We start from the raw sequence: 22,876 nt of genomic DNA on the forward strand, positions 1-22,876 counted from the left end.
ACCTTGTAATTTGTCATCTTATCTTATTATTTAACACTTCCATTATCATTAAGAAAAGTAATGGCGACAGGGGACTCCCCTTTCACCTGCATTTGAAGAGGAGCTGGAGACACTTCTCAAAGGAGCCATCAAGCCTGTTCCACCCCCATCCCCCCATTTATATCAGGGGTTCTTCTCCCACTGCATCATCGTGTCAAAGAAGAATTAATGATTGCATCTCATTCTGGATTTTTGAGACATTGATTTCTGTGGGGAGCCCAGGCATTTCAGAATGGTCATTCTTACTTCCATCCTCCCTGATGCAGAAGGATGTTTAGTTTGTCACCCTGGATTTGTAGGACACATATTTCCATATTGCCATCAGACCATCTCACAGTTCCTCTGTTTTGCAGTGTGGAGAAGAGCATACCATTTTTGTGTCCTTCCCTTCAGCCTTTGCACTGACAGCAATCTTGGCTAACTTGTAGATCATTGGCAAACTTACACAAGTCCACCATTCCTTCCCTTTTTGCATGGATCTATGGAACTGAGGGTTGAGGAGGGAAGGGTGGTTGAGTCTATTGCCAAAATGCTTGCATAACAGCTCTAGAAAGTTCTAAATGATGCACTGCGCAGGTATAGAGCACCCCATTTGTGTGAATTCAGAGATGACCACTCAAAGAATTACAGCTGCAGGTGAGCAACATGTCCTTTGTTCTTACATAGCCCCCCCTCCCGCCCCAAGCCAAGAAAACACTCTTCAGACACCACTTTATATTTAAGAGGACTAGTGTGGCCCATGGTAGAATCTGGAGGTGCAATGTCTGGAATGGCTAATCCTGTTAATTTGCTGTCAAATACTATTTAGATTACAGCTATATCTCAGTTAACAAAGCCTCTGAGAAAAGCTCCTTCTTATGCTCCCTAGGCCCATTTTCCCCTTTTCCTCTAGCTGGAAGCCATTTTAGCAGAATCAACATTGGAGGAATGATGGAAGAGGACTAGAGAAAAATAGGCTTTCAGTGTTACGTTGCAGCAATGTGTCTTCAGTAAACAAAGCAATAAAAGCTTGAGCTAGGAAAGAATGAGATTCAGTTCTAGCTGATCCTACCCCAACTGCACCCTGTCTACAAGCAAGGTAAACAGCAACTGCCTCCAGAATCCCTTACTGAGCATGCATGAATCAGAAGGAAGAGTGGAAAGCAGATAGGCCTGCCTCACGAACTCCCCCCCAGCATCCTAGATCTGTATGTTTGGCCACCAAAATGAAAATTACAAGTATATGAAGGCTGGTAAATGAAAATACCATCCTTGAATGCATTTTGGAGGATTTAAAAAAAAATAGGAAGAACTTTTGAATAAAATACTTGCTGAAACATGGGCCTGTTACAGACTGCCAAAATAAAGCTGCTTCGGGTCTCTTTGGAGGTATGCTGTTTAAATGATGCATGCATCCTAAGAATCTGGAAGCTGCACCAAAGCTGCACTCCAGTGATTAGGAATGGAGTGTGGCTTTGGCACGACCTCTGGACTCTTAGGACCCATGCATCATTTAAATAGCATACCTCCAAAGAGACCTGAAGCAGCTTTATTTTGGCAGTCTGTAACAGGCCATGGATTGGCTATTCTTTTTTGTGGTGTAGGAACCAATCTCTATTGTTTCCATAGTATTTCTGGCTATGATCTCAAATTTTGTTAAAGTAGTTATGCTCAGGAATACATCGGCTTTGATTTTCAAGTGAGGTGCTAGTATTACTTACATGAACAGGATGTCAGAGTTCAGTACTAGCCAAACAGCCACATAATAGGGTACACCACTGCTGCCCGTGGGCTTTATTGGCACCAGTTCAAGGAAAAGTGGCAGATCGGATAGCATATTTGATCCTTTTTCCATCACAGCCCTTTGTAATTGAAACTCACCAGATAATGAAGTAGCAAGATGCAGAAAACATTAAAATGCAGTTGGCTGTATTAGGTAGAGAAAAGAAAAGCTAGACAAAAAAACCCAGAATAAATATTAAAAAGCAGGGAGCTGGGGAAAAACCCTAAGCAACACCATACATAGTTCTAGAACTGTTACCTGATCTGTATTGATTTTATTATATAGTTTATTCATTAAAAAGACCAAATTTGCAATTATGTTGGCCAGAAAACAAAACTATAATAAGCATGGCAAATCATTCCATTTGTGGCTGGCTTTTTAAAAACAGTTTCTCATTTAATCTGAGTGATAATGTCCAAAACATGCAGTTTCTTTCCCCTCTAAAATGGATAAAAGCAGTCCGGAAAAGGGAGTTTTAGCTTCATTAGGACAGAAGGAATATATTTTATGCCTTCATTCCCAGACAGTTGAGACCATTTCAGAAGTAGCATTTGTAAATTGATTTGTCCGTAATAAACTTCCATAATGTTTCACCTAAAGTACACCTGAAGACTTAATTAAGCACTGATATAGGGAAGCAGGCTGATACAATGTCTGAGAACAAATAAACTAGAAAAGGCAAGAATGATCGACTATAAAGCTTTAAGCTATTGGTCCACTGTGAAGTCGAAAGCCCGAAAAACCCACAAAAAACTATTGGTCCATTCTTTCTACCTTTGGGAAGTATGTTTGGGACTGCCCCTAGTGTCTACATCCCTCTGGTTCCTCCCTTCATCTAACTTCCTACTTAAAAAATCAGTTCATGAAAGTATTTTTTTTTAAATGAAAGTTATGCCATCTCATAACAAACCTGGTACAGTACTACACCAGGATTTGCTTAGGTTAGAAGCAAATTATAGAATGTTATGAAATTCTCTGCTATGCTCTTCAAGGTACTAGACATGTTTGCTCTAATTCAGTTTCAACATTCTTACATGCTGTGGCAAGAAAAGGAAATAATCCAGTAATACAATTTCATGAAGGAAATAAGCATGCCAAAAAGTCCACTGCTGCCAGAGAAATTATTCTATAATTTCTCATTGCTGACACACTCAAGATCTGCAAAATGAATTTTACTTCTGGAGAACAATAGTTCACCTTCAGCTCTAGCCTGAAGGCTGCCTTTTCATAACTATAATGGAGTCATTTTAGCTAGCAAGATGTCATCTGTGGGACTTTGTACAAAATTTTCTGTGAACCAGAATGAATGCAGAGAGGGAGGCCAGGGCCACCGGATAAGAAGAGAGTTTGATGTTGCTCTGTCATAGATAAAATGTTTTGCCTTCAATACCACACTTGCAATCCAGGTGCTGCTCACACTTCCCACTCACTATTTACCATAAAATGCATTAGGGTTCAAACCTGCCAGTCATGGGAACCCATTGAAAATTCCTGACAGTAAGAACTGTTAGAAAGTGGAACATATTCCCTCAGAATGTGGTGGAGTCTCCTCCTTTGGAGGTCATTAAACAGAGGCAGGATGGCCATCTGTCAGGGATGCTTGGATTGTGATTTCCTGCATGGCAGGGATTGGACTGGATGGCCCTTGTGGTCGCTTCCAATTCTTAGGATTCTGTGACCTCTTTGAGTCTACCCATCTTGAATGCAGTCTCCCTCTTTTCCTACTGCCTTCAGCCTTATCAAGCATTATTGCTTTTTCAAAATACTGTACATAGAAATTGGAAATACGATGGCATGGCCAATCCTAACTTTAGTGTTGAATTATATACTTCAGGATCTTGTCTAGTTCCTTTATAGCTGCCCTACCAAGTCCTAGTCTTCTGATTTCTTGACTGAGCCAAGATATGGAAAATCTTGAGCTATTTCAATGACTTAATTGTCTGCTTTAAAGAATCGTGTGGTCATCACTTTTGTTTCCTTAATTTTCAACTGTAAACCTGCCTTTTCACTTTCTTGACTTTCTACCTACTAGCAAGTCATGTGTTGTGGAAACGTCTACACAAGGCCACCTTTATCAATCCTTGTGGCAAAATTGAACAACAAGTTGGTTGAAGCAGAACTTTCTGTTGCAAATTGTGCTGTTTCCACATTTAAAACTCATGATTTGAGCCATAAAATTACATGTTGGGAAGTTGCTTTTTATTTCCTATGTGCCACGTATTACTCTAGTTTGTCAGACTCGAAGCAGAAGTGGGCAAACTAAGGCTGCAGGGAGCCACTCCTTGCCATTGCTGGGAGGGAGGGAGGAGGAAATGTCATTTTCCCACTGGTGAAAGGCTTCTGGAGCACTGCGCGGTTCTTCTTTGTGGTCTCTATGACTCACACAAATGGCGTTATCGCACGTTGTCAAGTGCATAATCTGAACCTCTCTAGCGCTGTTGTGTAGGCATTTGACGGTATAGTCCATCCACCATCACATGCATGTCTAGTGTGCTGCCCTCCTAAACCCTCAGTTCTTTTTATCCACCTCTGTCGCGGTACTTAAGGAACTGCTTAGAGTGCTTCTAGTTACCGTGGTACCTCGGGTTACGAAATTAATGTTCCCGGCTAATTTCGTAACCCGACAAACCTTCGTAACTGATACTGCATAGCGCAAGGAAAAAATAGCTCTCTGCTGCCCTCGGTGGCGGAAAATAGCTCCCCGAGGGGTTTTTCGTGTAACCCGAAAAAAAAAAACCTTCGTTAACGAAACAATAAATCCCTATGATTTTTTCGTATCCCGCAAATTCGTAAGCGTGGTATATTCGTATCCCTGGTACCACTGTATTGATTCTACTAGTTCTGAATTTCTACAGTTTGACTTTGTCTCTTGCTCGATCTTCATGGTTTTTAACTTGGTTTTTCGTGGGTCTTGCGAATCAAACATGTGTTTCACTGCGGGCCTGCGGCTACGTGCTGCTCGGAACCTACTGGAATCCCTGGGCAGAGTTTACTCTGCAACATATTGAATTTTGGCGGTTAAACTCCGCCCACCCGTTCTAAGGCCTGCTTCCCTCTCTTTTTCCCCTTTCCTTTTTTTTTTCCTCGCGTAGTGCTTCCCGGGAACTTTCGCTGCTCGCTTGCTTGGAATCATTTGTTTTTTGACCTCGGACTCTGTACTTGACCATTTCTCTGTCTCCCGCCCCTGGTAATTCGCTTTCGGATGTGACCTCGTCTTACGGATTCTTCCTTGGCTTTTGAGACCTCGAATGCCTTGCACCCTTCCAGAAGTGCCGACATTTGTGGGGAAGGGCTCCGTCCAGGGACCCGCACTCCTCCTGCCTTTTGGCCTGACAAGAACCATGATACCAAGGCCTGCTGCTCTGCAGATCCTCTCGTCTCAGGCCCGGAAGAAGACCGTGCGTCCCGGCTCGCTAGGCGGATTGCCCTCGGCAAAGGTCAGGAGGGGGATTCCCGGTCGTCCTCTGTCCCGCCTTCCGCGCCCCCCGCTCTCATTTCTTCGGGAAGGTGTCCAGTGCACTTCTGCAAAGGCCGCCATACCCAGCGGGTGTGTGTCCCGGGCCGGGACAAATCCTCTCACACCTCCCGATGTGGCCGTGGCTCGAAACCGCCAGCGCCCCGACGAACCCTCAAAGCGCCCCCTACAAGGTCTCGGGGGACTTCGGGTACGAGCCGGCCTTCCCAAAACCGACGAAGAAATCTGAGGGCTCGCATCTAAGAGGCTACCGAGCGGAGGTCCATCTTGTCTCGGCCTTCGTCGTCCAAGGCATCCAGGCATCTTGGCCAACGTTCCAAGTGCCTAAGGAGATGGCGTTGCCTTCGGGAGGGACCCAAGGTCTCCAAGACCTTCCTCGTCGGCAGCGGCTTGCTGTCCTCTAGACCTCCCGGACCAATCCTTTCTCCCAACGGAGGAGGTTCTCCGGCTCTGGGAATAAGAGGCCACCACGACCAAGCGGTTCGGATCCATGTCCCCGAAGAAGTCCAAAGTCTTCTCAAAACGGACGGCCCACTCACCGACCCCACCGAAAGTCGAAGGACACGAAGCGCTCCCCTTCCAAAACTGGCCGCGTTCTATCGCAGCCCCACGCGGATCGGGAGCCTACGCATGAGGGTCGGAGGACCCAGGTGCCTGACCCGCATGCTCCGCCCCACCATGGGACTTTGTCACGCCCGGACGGAGGACACCGCTCTCCTTCCTCGCCGGAAACACCTGTCGCCTTCCCCACTCTGGTGGGACAGACATATGAAGACGACCAGCCCACAGGCATGGATACCGTACTGTTCTTCGACGCCTCACTCTGGCCGGTATATTTGTCGGTTTCGGAGGGAAGAGCGAGAAGAGTTCAACCGGCTGAACCCCGTCCTGCACACCAGTCACCCCGTCCAGATCGGTCCCGTACCGTATCTGTTTACTTGATGAGATCGCAAATTCTCCATCGCAGTGCGCTCGACAATCACCAACGGGACCTATCCCACCCGCCCGGAGATCCCAAGTCAGGGTGAAGGACCACCTCTCCTCCGATGGACTAAGGACGGAGGAGCATTTGCTTCAGTCTGCAAGCACCCTTAGGATGAGATATATCGGGTGTCGGGCCTCTGATCGCAAGGAGGATGCATAACCCGCAGCCGTCTTCACCGTTCGGATGACGTCCGGTCCTTCACGGAAACAGTATAAAATGGCAGAGGCTATCGAATATAGCTAGATTCACTGGACGACGAAGAGAGGACCCGGTTTTTTCTTTTTTTATAGAGCGTCGGGTGCATGGACGAGTGCCTACGCCACTGTCTGCTCTCTTCCGTCTCTTTCAGACCATAGTGAAGAGGGTCCTGGGGTACCCAGCCACCCTGTCCGCGTCTTCCCGGCCAAGGTGACTAGTCTCTACAGAGGTCGCCCCGTGCGAGCTTGCCCCTGGTGGACGATTTTCCACACCAGGCCGCACTCAGCGCTCGTGGAAGGCGCCCAACACAGCTTCGTTCCGACGCAGGCTACTCCCCTGTCGACCGGGAGGCCAAGGAAAGTTGATGGCCTGGCTCACGCAGGCTATCGGCAGCGGTCCTCACGGTGAAGGCCGTCAACTACACCGCCTGCATGGGGGCCTATATTCAGACCCTCATGGAAAACGGATTCCCCTCTCATCCCGGACTTCTCCCGGATGACATCCAGAGGCCAGTGGTGGATGATCAGGGATGAGACTCATTCCATTGGTGAGCTGGCTCATCAACCACTTCCAGCACATGGCAGATTGCTCGGGGAGGGGCCATTGTCCGCATCCATGGCACTAGGCGCACGCCTGGTTGAGGGCCTCGGAACATCAACCCTACGGTCAGGCGGCCATCGAAGACATGCCGCTCGACGGACAGGCTCTTCCATGCCAAGACCAACGACCGCCCTGAATCGCACGCAGTTCAGGTGTGAAGGCGGCGGCAAGAGAAGCATGGCATGTCTCGACACCGGCTTTCTCCATCCAGAAGCGTCAGTGCCCGGGCAGCCGCAGGTCAGCACATGGGACCTTCTCCGGGGATCGGCCGCCCCAACAACAGGGCTTCACAAAATCACCGCTTCCCCTCCCAGTCTTCCTCCTCTTGACCGTCGCACTTCCCGCCCTCGGTACCGCCACAGTCCCGCCGGCAGGACACGACCAGGGGAAGACGGACCCTGAATGGGACGCAGCGCGCTTCGTCTTCCTCCCTTCACCCCTCTTCTTTTGGACATTCTGAGGCCTCTTTGTTACCACTGGGCCTCCCTACACATCGGGACTTCGTGGGTTCTCACACCGTCCGTAGGGGTTATGCTTCGAGTTCCAAGGAGCTCCCTCCAACGGAGCCCTTCATGTCCCACTCCCCCCTCGGGACACCTTCTCGACGAAGTGCGCGCCTGCTTGGTAAAGGGGCAATCTCCTTGCGCCCGACCATTGTCCTTCGGACTTTTTTCAGGTACTTCACTGTACCGAAAGCGGAGGGGGCATCAGGCCATCCTGGACTGAGACAATTGAACTTGTTCCTGGACTACCGCCGTTTTTGAATGGTAACCTTTGGCTTCCCTTCTGCTCGCTTCACCAGGGCCTGTGGTTGCGCCGTCGAACTGAAGGGACGCCTACTTCCATCATCGCGGATCGAGTTCCACCGGAGATCCTCGCCTTCGCTGCCGGCTCCATCTCTACCATACACGTGCTTCATTTCGGCTGGCCACGGCTAAGCGTCTTCACAAAGTGCATGGCACGGTGGTGGCATACCTTCATCAGAAGGGCTTCATGGTCTTTCCCTACCTGGACGATGCTGTTTGTCAGCCGAATCCCAAAGCGCTGCAGGAGGGCAGTCTCCTTCGCCTTGGCCTCTTGCGACTCCCCGGCTGGTTCGTCAACCGGGAAACGTCCCACTTCACACACCGACCAGGCAGGTTCAAGTTCATCGGGGCCATCCTCGACTCCGAAAACTGCTTAGCCTTCCTCCCTCCGGACGGTTCCAGGCCTTGACGAGTCCCTCAGGCCGGATCTCCCACAGAAGGTTGAGAGCCAGTAGACGTCCAAGTTTGCCCTAGGCACATGGCATCGACCACATTCGTCACCAATTGGGAATATTCGTCTTCGCTCTCCAAACCTGGTGCCTCTCGTCCTTCTCTCGTTAGAGGCCCTCTCCGTCAAGTGGCTACGGTCGAGGACAGTAGCCGCCTCTCTAGATGGTGGTTCGGGCAGCTGCACTGCAACCGTCTGCACGGGAGGGGGATTGCCCTTTCATCAGCCCCAGGACAGCTGACCCTGCAACCGATGCATCCTGGAGGGATGGGGCTCACCTTCTCGACTTGGTCGTCAAAGACTAGGTGGTTCCGCACAGGGACAAGCTTCTCCACATCAACGCTTTTGGAGATGCTCGCTGGGAAAAGGCTTGATGGCGTTCGAGGTCGCTGTCACAGGAAGGGTGGTACTCTGAGGACAGACAACACCACCGGGATGTATTACCTCAAAACCTGGGACCAGATCCAGACCCTGTCGGCCTCCCACGCTCCGCATTGGGGACTGGTTGTGTATCCAGAGACGCGTCCTCTCCACGCGATTCACCTTCCCGGGGAGGACACGAGTCGTGGCAGATCGCCCCCTCGCAGGTCCTCCTCGGTGTGCCACGCGGAGGCCCCATTCCCCGGATGAGGTCGGCGACCTTTCGATGGTGGGGAACCCCCCTGGATGCCTCTTCGCGAACAGAGGAACCGTCAATGTCCCCAGTTTGCTCCAGGAAGCACATGGATGGGATCCTCGGAGACGGCATGCGCCTATCTCTGGCGGGGGCGCTCCTCTCCGCTTTCCTCCGTCCCTCTCATCACTCAGGGGTGGTGTCCAAGATGACAACAGATCCGGTCGCAGCGATCATGATCACCCGTGTGGCCGAGCAGCCGGGTTCGCCACCCTGCTCCACCGCTCAAGGCGATGGTTCCTTCGCCTCGATCCCCGCCCCAGACCTGCTGTCTATCCAGGATACAGACGGTTCTCCACCGGACATCGAGAGCTGCCGGATGGTTAGCCCTGGAGGATACAGCCTGACTGCTTTGCCGTAAGGCGGTTGAGGACGGTGATCATGGCTGCGAGGAAACCTTCCAACCAGCGGGTCCTGTGCCTGAAAATGGAGGAGATTTTTCCTCTTTCCTTGAGAAAGGGTGTCTCTATCAGGGTCCACTACAGTGGTGCGGGAGTTTGATGGCACTTTTGGATGCAGGGGCTGTCCCTCACATCCATCAAAATGTACCTGTCTGCCATTTTGTGCCAAATACCAGTTCGGGGGGGGAGGGTTTATCTCCTAAGGACCCTTTGGTTGAGGGGGTTCCTGAAGGGTTGTGCAACCTGTATCCTCCTGTGTCGGTACCCAACACCGGCTTGGAGTTTGGAGACGGACTGTCGCCCCTCCAATCCAAAGCCCTTTGAACCATGGCCACAGCGTGACTTGCGAGGGAGTGACTTGTGACAAACGCTTTCCTTGTGGGCCTCCACCCGACCGCCGTGGGGGCGACTCTGTGCTTTACGGAGGGACCAGCCATTCTGAGGTTACCAAGGAACAAGGTGCGTCCTCCATACGGACATTACCTTCTGCGAAGTTGTCTTGCTTTCCACTGTGCAGGACATTGTACGTGCCCACTCTCGCCTCCAACCCGACGTCGAGGCGGAACTGACGCCTGCCCTCTCTTGATGTCAGGAGAGCGCGCTGGCGTTTTATTTGGATCAGAACTTGCTGCCTCCGTCGGTCCGAGCGACTTCAATGCTACTCGGAACCAAAGAAGGGGGTTGCCCGTGTCTGCGCAGAGGGTTTTCCAAATGGGTGGCGGTACCATCCACCTCTGACTATGAACTGTTGGCACACGCCTCTCCCTGGAGGGTTCGGTCCTACCACTCTCCACAAGTCAATGGCAGCATCCTTGCATTCCTGTTCGGGGGATTCCTTGGAGGATGTTTGCAAGGCTGCTGTCTGGTTCCCAACCCTTTAACTTTATTAAAACCATATAGTTGGGACACCACTGCCATTCGAGACGCAGCTTTCGGGAGGGCATTGTTGGGTTTCAGGGTTGCACTGATGCACTATGATGGTTGTGGGCTTCAAACTTTGTTCACAGTGATTTGCTTTACATCCTGTCCGTTTTGGCTTTGCCACCAGTTCTATCGGACCGGTCTGCATGACCTCTTGTTCCCTACTCAGGTTTGGCATTTATTGCTAGTGCCTTGCATGGACAAAAAAAGCGACCGACTCTTTTTTATGGTTCAATGTTTTATGTTAATAAATATTACCTGATTTTACCCCTAAGCTTGGTTTCAGACACTCCCTCCGCGCATACCTGAGCTTCTCAGTCTAAAACCCATTTGCTCTGCATTCGCAGAGACATGAAGAAGAAGGACAGGTTGCTTACCTGTAACGTTATTCTTGAGTGGTATCTGCGAATACATACTAATCCCACACGTTCGTCACCTCAGTGTCTCTGCTCACCTTGGCTCTTTCCATTCGCACTGCTTGGCGGGGAAAAAAAATTGCGGAACTGGGAAAAAGAGCGGGAAGGCAGGGGGCCTTAAACGGGTGGGCGAGTACACCGCCAAAAAGTGCCTTAACTTATGTGCAGAGTAACTTCTCGCCCAGTTATTCCAGTAGGTTGATCCGAGCCAGCACTGCGCAGGCGACGTAGTAGTGCAACCCATTGTATGTATTCGGCAGATGACACTCAAAGGATAATCCATTACAGGTAGCAACCTGTCCTTTCCAAAGCATTTAGCTTCCCCCCCCAAGTTTATTAATGTTCACTCTGTAATCACCTGCTTTTGTGCACATATGCCTGTTTTATTTTTTTGACAAAGGCTCCCAATTTTCAGAATCCCTTGCATTAGATTACCGCATGTGTTTGTGAAACCTAAGTCCCAAAAATCATCTTGTGGGCCTGGATTAATCACCATTCTTACCTCACAAGCATTTTCCAAGAAATATTTTCCCCCTGAATATGTTATTTCAGTTATATTTAATAACATTATTTTTAAAACCCAAATCAAAACATTAGGAAAACAAAACAACCCTACCGTCTTGCAATCTCATTTATGTAACCCTTTATCTCTTAGTCTGATTTTCCCCTTATTTCAATAAACCCTTTTCCAACTTTTCATCATATCTCCTGTATGGATCTTTCATGATTGACATAGAATTCTATCTAATATAGGCAATTTCAGTATTTTCACACCCCATTCCTCTGAGTTGGGGGAATTTTAGGACTCCCACTATTGTCATACACACCCTCAGCAGTTGTTATCATATACAGTTAAGACGCTCAACCCTCTTGCACTAACTTATCATTATTGCATCTGTTATATTAGCAAAAATCATTCGGGATCAATGGGTTTATATTCTTTTTAGTGTGAGCATCTATTTTTATTGTATCTGTTAACCAAGAACTTTCAAACACGTTGCATGCCACCAACATGATACAAGCAACCACCCTTCTGTTTACACTCCACAGTTTGGAATATTATGTTTACCTATTTTTGCACGTCTGGTTGGGGTCACGTACCACCTAAAAAAACACTTTATATTATATTTTCTCAGATATTACCAGTAGTACAACACAGGTTCTTTTTCCCACACGTTTCCCAACTAGTCCAAGGGATTCCTTCCAATTTTGGACCATTTTTTATCCTGTTTGTTTTTACTGTTCTGCTATCATTTCCATGCTAATAAAAAATTGGTAGAGTTTTTTATATCTTTTTCCTACTCCCTTTATAATTTATCCAACTCTGTTCTCATTGCTCTATACAACTTGAGCTACGTCTCTTTCCATCCTCCCCGATTTGCCAATACGTGAACCAACTGATTGGATCCAAATTCCAGTTTTTCCTCTTTCAATTTTTTCAATCCTCAGTTTGAGCAGTCTTTTTAAAAAGGTATTGTCATATCTCCAAACACTTTAGTTGTAAACTTTCTTGTCCCTTGTGAGGAAGTCCATTGGGAGTCGCCTATACCAGATATTATATTTATTCCAACACATTCCATAGGGCATTCCTGATCAAATGTTTTACATTCTTTGCTTCTCTTGTCAATTCCATACATTATACCGCTGGGCTATCCTCGGCTGAACCACATTTCTAAATGTAACATTTCTTCGTATTTAGAGAGATTCCAGTCTTTAATTCCAGGGTAACACAATGCATTGTGATACAACTCTAGATTGGGTTAAGCCCAACCCACTCTGTCTTTGCTATCCGCCATTACTTAAAATTTTATCCTGGGGGTTTTCTTCCTTTCCACACAAATTAGAAGGAGACACTATCCATTGCTTGAAGAGATCTATTAGTTATTATTGGTAAATTTGGAACAGAAATAGTATTTTGTGGCGAACGTTCCATCTGAATCATGGCCATTTCCCTCGAAGAGTTATTTGTTTGTTTCCCCCACCTCTCTCAATTCAGTATTGATAGGATTTCCATGCTGATTGATAATTATTTTTGAAAGGTCGGAGTTGTTTTTTGTCAAACAATAATCCTAGATTTGATCTTATTTGATCAGTTGAAATTCTGTAAGGAAATTTAAGCTCTCTTCGTTCTTGAAAGGGTTTGTTACATACCACTTATTGTTATTACCTTAACTCCTGCAAGATTACAAAATTGCTCAGAACCTGTCACCTCTTAATGGATTTTTTGGGATTTTCCAAGATGATTACTAAATCATCCGCGTTATACACGAATTTTCTACGTGATTTTGGAGATTCTAACCTGTAATTGTCTCTAGCTTATATTTACACTTCCCCCATCCTCATTAAGAAAGAAAAGTTATGGCGACAGGGGACTCCCCTTTCACTGCATTGTTGAAGCGGAGCTGGGAGACCACTTCTCAATGAGCCCTCCAGCTGGTTCCACCCCATCCCATATTATATCAGGGGTGTTTCTGTCTCCCACTGATGGCATCGTGTCAAAGAGAAGTATGATTGCATATCATTCTTGGATTATATTGGAGACATTGTATTCTGTGGGGAAGCCCATGCATTGTAATAGGTAATGTCTGGGTACTTCCATCCTCCTGGATGCAGAGGGAGGTGTTTTAGTTTGTCACCTGGATGATGTAGGACACATGATGTTCCTTAGATTGCCATCAGACATCTCGCAGCAAGACAGTTTCCTCTGGTTTGCAGTGTGGAGAAGAGCATTAATTTTGGGTGTCCTTGGCCCTTCAGCCTTTGCACTGATCAGCAATGCTTGGCTAACTTGTAGGATCATGGCAACTTACACAGATCACGTTCCTTTCCTTGGGCTGCGGCCCATGATGGGTGCATGGATCTTGATGAACTGAGGAGTGGTGAGGAGGGAAGGGTGGTTGAGTCTTATTGCCAAATGCTTGCTACGCTGTAGAAAGTTCTAATGATGGCACTGCGTTATGGTATATGAGCACCCCATGTTGTGTGAAGTCAGAGTATGACCACTCGAAGAATGTATGAGCTGCAGGTGTGAGTCACATGGTCCTTGTTGGTTACATTGAGCCCCCCCCCTCCCGCCCCAGTGCCAAGAAAACATTTGTCAGAACCATTTATTATGTGTAAGAGGACTGAGTGGTGGCCCATGGTTGTAGATACTGAGGTGCATTTGTTGGAATGGTAATCTGTGTATATGTGCTATTGCAAATACTCGGTTAGATTACAGCTGATGATGCTGCAGTTAACAAAGCCTGCTGAGAAAATGTCCTTTGTTTCTTGTATGGCTCCTAAGGCCATTTGAGTTTTCCTGGTTTGCCTTGCTATGCTGGAAGCCGTTTTAGCGAATCAAATTTTTTTTGGGGGTGGAGGAATGATGGAAGAGGAAGATAGAGAAAATAGGCTTTGCAGGTTGTTAAGTCTTCAGTGAAACAAGCAATAAAGACTTGAGCTGGGGAAAGATGGAGATTCGTTCTAGTGATGCCTACCCCAACTGACTTCATGTTACAAGCAAAGGTATACAGCAAACTGCCTGAAATCCCTTACTGGAGCATTGCATGATCAGAAGGAAGAGGTGGAAGAGAGATGGCTTGCCTCGCGAACTCCCCCCCCCGCAGCATCCTGATGCTGTATAATGTTGGCCACAAAATGAAAATAACAGTTTATTGAAGGTGGTTAATGAAAATACCATTCACTTGTGCATTTTTTGGAGGTAATTTAAAAATTAGGAAGAACTTTTTGTAAACTAGGGTTAGAAAGGGGCGGTGCTTCTGCACCCCCCTAACCCTAGTGCGCGCTCCGCACGCACAAAATGGCGGTGGCCGTTCTACACGGCCACCGCCATGAGGACATCACGACCGTGCCGCTTCTATACGGGGCAGAGCGGACGTGACATCCTCGCTCCGCGCCAGGGCGCATAATGCGCCCTTTCCGTGGAGCAGAAAGGAGCTCAGTTTCGGAGCTCCTTCCTGGTTTGGTCCGCTGGGCGCAGCCTTCAGACAGCTGCGCTCAGCGGACCAAAGGAGAAAGGGGCCAAGCAGTCCCTTTCTCCTCCTCCCCGCCCCCGTGGGGTGTCCTTGGGGCTTGAAGCCCCAGGGACACCCCTTTCCAGGCTGCGGGGAAGCGGCCTTTTGCCGCTTCCCCACAGCCCGGAAAGCGGCGGATCGCGGCCTGAGCGGCTGCCGTTCTGGCCATTGAGGCCCCGATACTCCGGGGAAAGGGGCGGGTACAGCCCGCCCCAAATGGGCGGTCTGTAACCCGCCCTAGTTTATTATTTATGACCAGCATACTAGTACATGTTGACTCATGATATTCAAATATGTCCATTCTGTAAGAGGGGTGTGTGTTAGAGAAAGACAGTACTCATACAGGAGATTCCCTCACTGCCATAAAAGTATTAACCAGAGCAGAAATTCCACCTAATCCCCTGATAGGGAATGAATGTGTTTAAGTAGCTGCTAAAGGTTATTTAGTCCAATATGAGACTTCAGATGTACTTCTACACACTAAAAAGGGGTCCACTGTGAATTCCTTAGGCTAGTTCTAAACACAAGAAAATTACATAAAGAGGAGCTGTCATTCGTTCCTAGATTTTCCAGAGTGATTCATTACCATATTCATATGCAAGCACTCCATGTCTGCACTTGTCAAAACCTGGCTCAGAAAGCACTTTGTTAGATTTTGTCTTTTAGTACTGGATTAGCCATATGGACCCAGAGGCAAACACTCTGTGTGCAAACAGAACCGGCTTAAAATTATGGCTTCTGGGAATGGGAATGTAACTGATCACATCTAGCATTTAAGCAATATGCTCAAAAATAAAGATGACTGAATCATACAGTAATAGAAGGGATCTTACGAAAGATGTTACTATTACAAATGACATCAGTTTTACTCTGATGACATACATTACTACTTGAAAACTTCTCATCTGGCAAGCTAATTCCACAGATGTGCTGTACATACTAAGCCAGCTCACTGCTGTGAGAAGTGGACTGGACATGCTAAAAATGCCTTATTTTTTTGCTGATTTTATCATAGCAGACTGAATACTTCAACATGGAGATTTTGAAACAGGCAATAATTATAAATTGTGGGGCACAATGGCAAGCAATAACAGCATGCCTTTTCAAAGAGTTGACTGAGCATATGATTAGACACCTAGTTACTCCTATCAACAATCCATTGATCTGTCAATTGAGTACCCCAAAGGTTTCCCCCCTACATTTCATTTAGATGTCAAAGCCAGAAAGTTGGGTAAGAACATGTTTGTTTCATTTCAACTTTCAGTTCAAAACCCACCAAACACACACAGAATTAAGTACTACTGGAAAGATTATACATGATTAAACTACCTCAACACACCTCCAATTCTGGAGGTGTCTAGTAATTTTAGCATACTGCCTAAATTTAATCAACTTGGAAACATAGTTCACTCACTAAAACCCAGACAGTCTCGCACAACTTTGCTCCTAAGGTGTTATACCATAGTTCCTTGTCAATCTACTGTCAGAGGACAAATAGACATTAAAAGAGATCTAATAAATATGTTATAGGAGAGTCAGTGTGATGTAGTGGTTTGAATGTTAAACTAGGACTCTAGGAGACCAAAGTTTGAATTTCTGCTTGGTCCATGGATACCTACTGGTTGACCTTGGGTAAGTCATACTCTCTCAGCCTCAGAGGAAGGCAAGAGCAAACCCTCCTCTGAATAGATCCCCCCCAAAAAAAAACCCCACATTTGATAGGGGTTGCCTTAGGGTTATCATATGTTAGAAATAACTTGGAAGTATACAACAACAAAGATGTTACATGTCTCATGGGAGTCAGCATTCCTCTGGTAATCTTCCCATCTCTAGCTGTATATCTGTCAGAATTCACTGCATAAACATGGATCATCATACACACACTATCATCAATGTTTTGCCACTCAGTGAATAATCAGCTCTTGGAATGGACTGTTAAACAAGGTATGGGCAGATTTTAAAAAGTAATGACAATAAGAAGACTAAACAGCTAGCAAGAATCTTGTAAAGGAAACAGGTGCCCTATCATGAAAAAAGAGTGATGCAGCTGACTTACACTGAAAATTCTTTGGGATTGGAGAGTGGTTTACATGATGCTGAAGGGCAGAACTATCCTGTGTGTCATAGGACCTCTTTGTGCTCTCTAGCTAGGCCCTCAGGTCTAGCAAAAACTGCTGTCCTTTTGCCATTACTATACTGAGATTAGATTCAGCTGCCAGTTTGATCAGGTTCTATACATGAAAGAAGTGGAGATCATCTTAATCTTAACCTCAGGAAGGAGCACAGAGACGGTAAATTGAATACTTCAGCAGTCCTGACATATAGTTACTTAAAAGCAACAGGAACTGTTCTCTGTCACAGGGAAGATACTGAATTAAATAGATTGAAAGTTTATAGACATTAATTGAAAATCCACTTTCCTTTTGTGTTGAACATCCTCAGCTTGTAAGCTTTTCATTTTTACCAAAGCTATTCCACTTCAAGGTAAAACTCACAATAGGATAGGAATACTATTCATCAAGTATAATTCATTTTCATAATGACAGCAAAATTGTATGGGATCGATTTACAAATGAACTTGAGATTAGCTATTAACTCTTGGCTGAGGGATTCTGATTTATGATGTGTTCACGACTCAAAGTTTGGCATCTGGGCATCAAACTCACCTGTAATTTAATTTTGCAACTGCAGCATCTTCCAGAGATCTGACATATTTTGCTTCCTCCCCTCTATCAAAGCATGTGACTGTAAGAGCCAAGTGTGCATTTTTCAAGAGACTCACTACTCCCTTAAGGGCAATTAGCCAACTTCAAGCCTTGATGAGGGAGGAGGTCAATAAAAGGTTCTTATTCAGTAACACTCATAGGATGCTGCCATGTAAATGGAACCTTCAAAGAGCAACTATAGGTAGAACGATGCTTTAGGACTGGAACAATAACTACTGAAAATTAAACTTCAGAAACCACAGTTGTCTGAGAACATTTCCTATGTGAGTTACACTGAAACCAATAAATATTCCCACTTAACATTTGTACAGTGCAACAAGTGTCCAAAGCAGTCTACATACATATATTGTAGAGTGTTCACAACACAGGTGGGAAATTAATAAAATAGAATTAAAAAGACACACACATCCCACACACGGGACCTGTTTTTTCCACAGCAGTAGCAAAATATTCAGTGTTTTCATGAGCAATGGCTCTTCTGATCAATAACTGCCAATTCTGGCATATTAGAACTCTGGCGTATTGGGAAGTTTTTGACCCCATGTACCTCATTTTACTCTTGATTACAGTGAACTGCATTTGTCATTTAAAACCCCATACCCCTATTTGAGAGATATCTTTTTGGAGTTCTTTACTGTTCCTTTCCATTTTATCACCTCTAATAATTAAGCATCGTCAGCAAGTATGACAACACTATTCACCAGTTAAAAGGCACCTGACTAAATACAGATTCTTGCAGGATCTTACATACATCTTTCCACTGTGAGCACTCACCATTTATTCATATTCTGTGCTTTCTGTTCTCTAACAACTTACTGCTGCAAAGGTGAATACCGTATATACTCAACTATAAGTCGACCTCATGTATAAATTGAGGGCAGGTGGTGGTGGGGGTAAAATTATGGATTTTGATACAACCTGTGGATAAGTCAAGGGTAAAACTTAGGGGCAAAAGATTTAAAGGATGAAGCAAAGGAAAATAACACCAGAGAACTTACAAAATTCCAGCAGGCATAACTGTGCTCACATGAAACGCTGGATGGATGAGAGAGTAGAGGCGGGCCAGTGCCTCCAGGACTGATTATGTTCTAGCCTTTCATCAGGGGATGGCACCTTTTTAAATAAGAATTAAAGTGCAAAACTTGCATTGACACATGGATAAGTCAATTCAGGTTTTTGGGTCAATTTTTTGACTAAAATTTCTAGACTTATACATGAGTATATACAGTACACATGTTTTAATCCCAAAATTGCTAAACTTTGCTCAGGAGTCTTAGATGAGGGACAAAAGTCTATTGAAAGTCCAAGTAAACTAAGCCAAGAAAGCCTACTGAAAGTCCAAGTAACTAAGACTACTGTGATCCACGTTCTTGTTGATGTTCTTAACAAACGCATTCTTACAAAACTTACCTTTTCAGCAGCCACATTTGATTGTTCTTCAGTAAGATCCATCTTCCATATGCTTGAAAATTTTTATCTTTAATAATACTTTCCACCACTGTACCCAGACCAGATTTTACTTTAACTGGCCTGTAATTTCTTGGATTCCTTTGAAACAATTGGCTTTATATTGGCCACTTTCCGATGCTGTGGTATTAAATAACTTTCTTTTACCTTACCAATATTATTTCTATATGAACAGGGACGTAGCCGGGGGGGGGGGGTTCTGGGGGGTTCGGACCCCCCTTCCATTAGAAAAATGAATGATGTGTGTTGCTGCGCCGCCGCACTCAAGCCCCATTATAATGGTGGCACTTAGTCTGGACCCCCCGCCTTCCTAAAATCCTAGCTACGTCCCTGATATGAAAATCTTCCCACTATTAGTTTTATCCAACTAATGTATTAAAATCAATATAACCCCAACTTAGTACTATTTCTCACTTGTCATTCTGCTTTCCATCCTAGGGATGAAGAAGCAGTTTTCATTCAAGACCAACCATGCATGAGATGTTTTTACATCAGTAGCTAATGAATAACAAATTCAAACATTTTGAGAAGATCACTTACCCTTCCTCAATTTTGACAAAGTTCATGATGATGCAGTTCGTAATTCTAACTTTGTCTTTGATAATACACGCAGTACCAACAACAGAATGTTTAATTGCAGTCTTTTCTCCTACTTGTGTAGCTGCACCGACAATGCTGTCAGATCCGACCTGGAGAGGAACAGGGAGGAAAATGTTAAATAAATGAGCAAACCTCCCCTCTCCCCACAGTTAACGTAGCAAAGCGTTAAGCAGTTTTTGCATGGCCTTCTCATAGTCATAGGCTTTTTGTGGGCCAATCAGCAGACAAATATGGCCAGGTAATCTTAAGCAAAACCCAAGAAAGAAAGACAACTCTCTTCTCTCCTTGCACCTTCTGTGCAGGCTCAGAAAAAGCTTTGACCTCTGAAAAATGTTCATGTCCCGGACTTCCGGTTGCTAGGTCGAGGTAATCGGAGGCGAGAGGTTAGGCTCCATCTCCAACCTTTCACTGCGGGATTCATTTAAGGTATCGACTGCCATCTGTTGATAACCAAGAGAATACCCAAGCCGGGTGAGACTTGGGGTGAGGGTCTGAAGGGGGCTTAGAGAGCCCACCCCTCTCCTTTTGTCGTGGGGAGCCGCGGCAAGGAGAGAGAGTGGTCTCAGCGAAAGCCGCCAAGACAGCCGACGCAGTGAAAGTCAGTCACAAGACTCCAACCTCGACAGCAACCTTTTTTTGCAAGAATTACCCTGTTGTGAACCCCAACAGTGGTAATAAGCTACAAATTTACTTGGGATGAAGAAGAGCTAAAGGAAAACCATTAGGTTATTTGTCTCTCAAGGAACTGAAAGACATGAGGCTGTGAGTCAAACCAGAAAGAAGATTTATGTTTGCTTGCTGCTGACCGGATAAAAGAACGTTGTTGAATTTTCCCCTGCTCAGCAGGCTCCTCTTTGTTATATCTAGCTAATTCAATTTATTATAAATGTTAGGAGTACGGAGCAAGAAGGAAGATAAAATTGGGAAAAAAGGAGACTTTATTATGAAATAGCTTGGAAGAGACTTTGTAGTACCCTTTCACCTATAAGGTTGATTACAAAATTGCAGTGTTAAGGAGAACCACTATCCAACTGAATAAACAAGCAGAAGTGTTATATTATAGACCAATTATAAAAGAATTGTCACAGTATATAATTAAGAAGAAATATTGAATTTCATTATAAACTGGACGCACTCTTTGGGATAATAGGAAGAAAGAAAGTGGTAAATGTTGATCAACATAACGCATCTGACTTTGATTGAAGACTTAATTACTGACTTGAGTGAGCAAAATTGACTGACTATTAACACCTGAAGGAAATAAGTGGGAAAGAGGGTAATATAGAGAGATTACTGAAAGAACTAATAATTCAGCACTGGCTGTAGGGAAGCTGTCATTACAAGATTTGATTTGAGGAAAATACCCTAAGTGTATAAACTGTAAGTAAATAAGGAAAACTTCTAAAATTAAATGGAAACAAGACACGCTAGAGTAAAAAGAAAACATGACTTGGATGCAACAAGGAAGCAGGAGAGGCGACGGAATGGCCACATAAACAACAGGACTTAAATGCAATCATCTTGGAGGAACTGCGGGAATTTGAAAAATTTTAAGGCTGAGATAGGGAGGAACAAAAAAGTCTAAGAGAGAGATAAGGCTGGATATGCAGAAGAGATACACGGTCTGGGGGGAAAATAGATAAATTAAACAAAGACTTTTATGAAATTAAAGAAGAGGTGCAAACGACCATTAAGAAAACAGGAGAGTTGGATAATAAAATTGATGAGTGTATGAAGATACAAGAAGGCAGGAACAGGCTTTATGGATGCAAGAGAAGAAGAAACAGAGAGATAAGGCAATTAAAGTCAGAGATTGCCAGAAAGAGAAGAGGAGAATCTGGAGGAAAGAATAATCCCGGCTCTGTCAGAATATCTAGACATCCCAGTTAACTTGATTGATGCTCAAATTGATAAATTATTAGATTAATTCAAAAATAGCTAGAAAATGTCTGCCCTCGGGGCATTGCAATTTGCTTCAATGGGACAACAATAAGGGAAAAAGTCATGCAAAAAAATTATAACGAAGGACTAGTGATAGACAATGGATTGGAAATTTCAGCGATTACCCCTATAATTTGAAGCAAAGACAACAATATAAATTCTTGACGACGGTGCTGCAGAAGAAAATATAAATACAGATGGGGAAATCCTGAAGGTTTGGTCTTCATTTTCAGAGATAAAAGAATCAAATCAATACCGTGGAAAAAGCAAAGGACTTCTGCAGAAACCTTACCCGTGTGAGGACGAAAAGATACACAAGAAGGAAATCAGAGTGATAAGAGAATTCACTCCCTCAAAGAAACCAAGGAGAACCAAGTGGGGAAGAAAAAGCCACTAAGGAACAAAGGAGCAGAGAGACTAACCTTATTGAAAACAAAGGAACAGAGCCGGGTTAGAACTTGAGGTGTTGGAATAATTAATCTTCAGAAAGGTGAATTTTATTTTGTAACTTTAAGGTGTGTTTGTTTGGGTATTGCTCTGTCTAATGATGATTACGATAGCTTCATGAATGTAGGGGGGATTAATAGAGAGAAGAAGAGAAAACAAATCTTCCACTTGTTGGAGAAGCGGAGTATGACATTATCTGTTTGCAGGACAAGATTCGAAATGGGGACCAAAAATATATTAGAAATCCAGGCTGGGTCAGTTTTTATATCGGCCATTAACAAAAGGAAAGGGGTTGTGTAACCTATGTGAATAAGAACTTTGAGGTAAAAGAGATTAAGAAAGATTCAGAAGGAAGATATTTGATTTGGAATAATATAGGAGATGAGGTGCTAAATGTAGTAATGTATACGGACATTAGCTAAGATGAGAATTAATGCTACCGGATAAAGGAAAATTGATAGTCACAGGGGATTTTAATGGTATAAAATGAAAAAGGGATAGGAGGTCGAGAGAAGAAAACAAAAAAAGAGATAAAAGGGTAAACTCCCTAAAAGTTGCTTGGAATTGATAAAAGACATGAGCTGGAAGATTGGTGGACTCCAAGAATATAATAATAAATCAGGCTTACTTTTTTTTTCAGGAGTCCACAAATCTTGGTCGAGGATAGATTTATTTTTTGGTTTACAGGAATAGCAATTAGAACTAAAAAGATGGAAAATTGATCCAGAACTATTGCAGATCATGTTTAATAGAAATGGATGCTGTAGACAAGAAACCCTATATGTTGGAATTGGAGATTACAAGAGGAGTTACTAAGAGAGGAAAGCTTTGGAGAAACACTAAAGACAGAGATTAAATGGTACTTTAGCTTAATGAACACCTGACATTAAGAATAACACTCTGGGATGCAGGGAAAGCGGTGATTAGGGGTTGTTAATTAAAAGACAGGGAATTT

General features: G+C 44.9%; 2 protein-coding genes across 3 annotated transcripts in view; one reads left to right on the forward strand and one right to left on the reverse strand.

Annotated features, from left to right (window-relative positions):
• The window catches only part of LOC121928324 (transcription initiation factor TFIID subunit 12-like), an 83,282-nt gene that overhangs the window by 8,826 nt on the left and 51,580 nt on the right, over positions 1-22,876 (forward strand). The gene's annotated exons all lie outside the window — the stretch shown is intronic.
• The window catches only part of EIF2B3 (eukaryotic translation initiation factor 2B subunit gamma), a 601,892-nt gene continuing 598,462 nt past the window's right edge, over positions 19,447-22,876 (reverse strand). Inside the window, exon 10 of the mRNA XM_042462842.1 lies at positions 19,447-19,622. Coding sequence (XP_042318776.1) covers positions 19,470-19,622 — 153 coding nt within the window. The 3' untranslated portion in view covers positions 19,447-19,469. The remainder of the gene's footprint in view (positions 19,623-22,876) is intronic.

Source organism: Sceloporus undulatus, chromosome 4 (assembly GCF_019175285.1).
Source record: "Sceloporus undulatus isolate JIND9_A2432 ecotype Alabama chromosome 4, SceUnd_v1.1, whole genome shotgun sequence".
In the NCBI taxonomy this organism is placed as follows: domain Eukaryota; kingdom Metazoa; phylum Chordata; class Lepidosauria; order Squamata; family Phrynosomatidae; genus Sceloporus; species Sceloporus undulatus.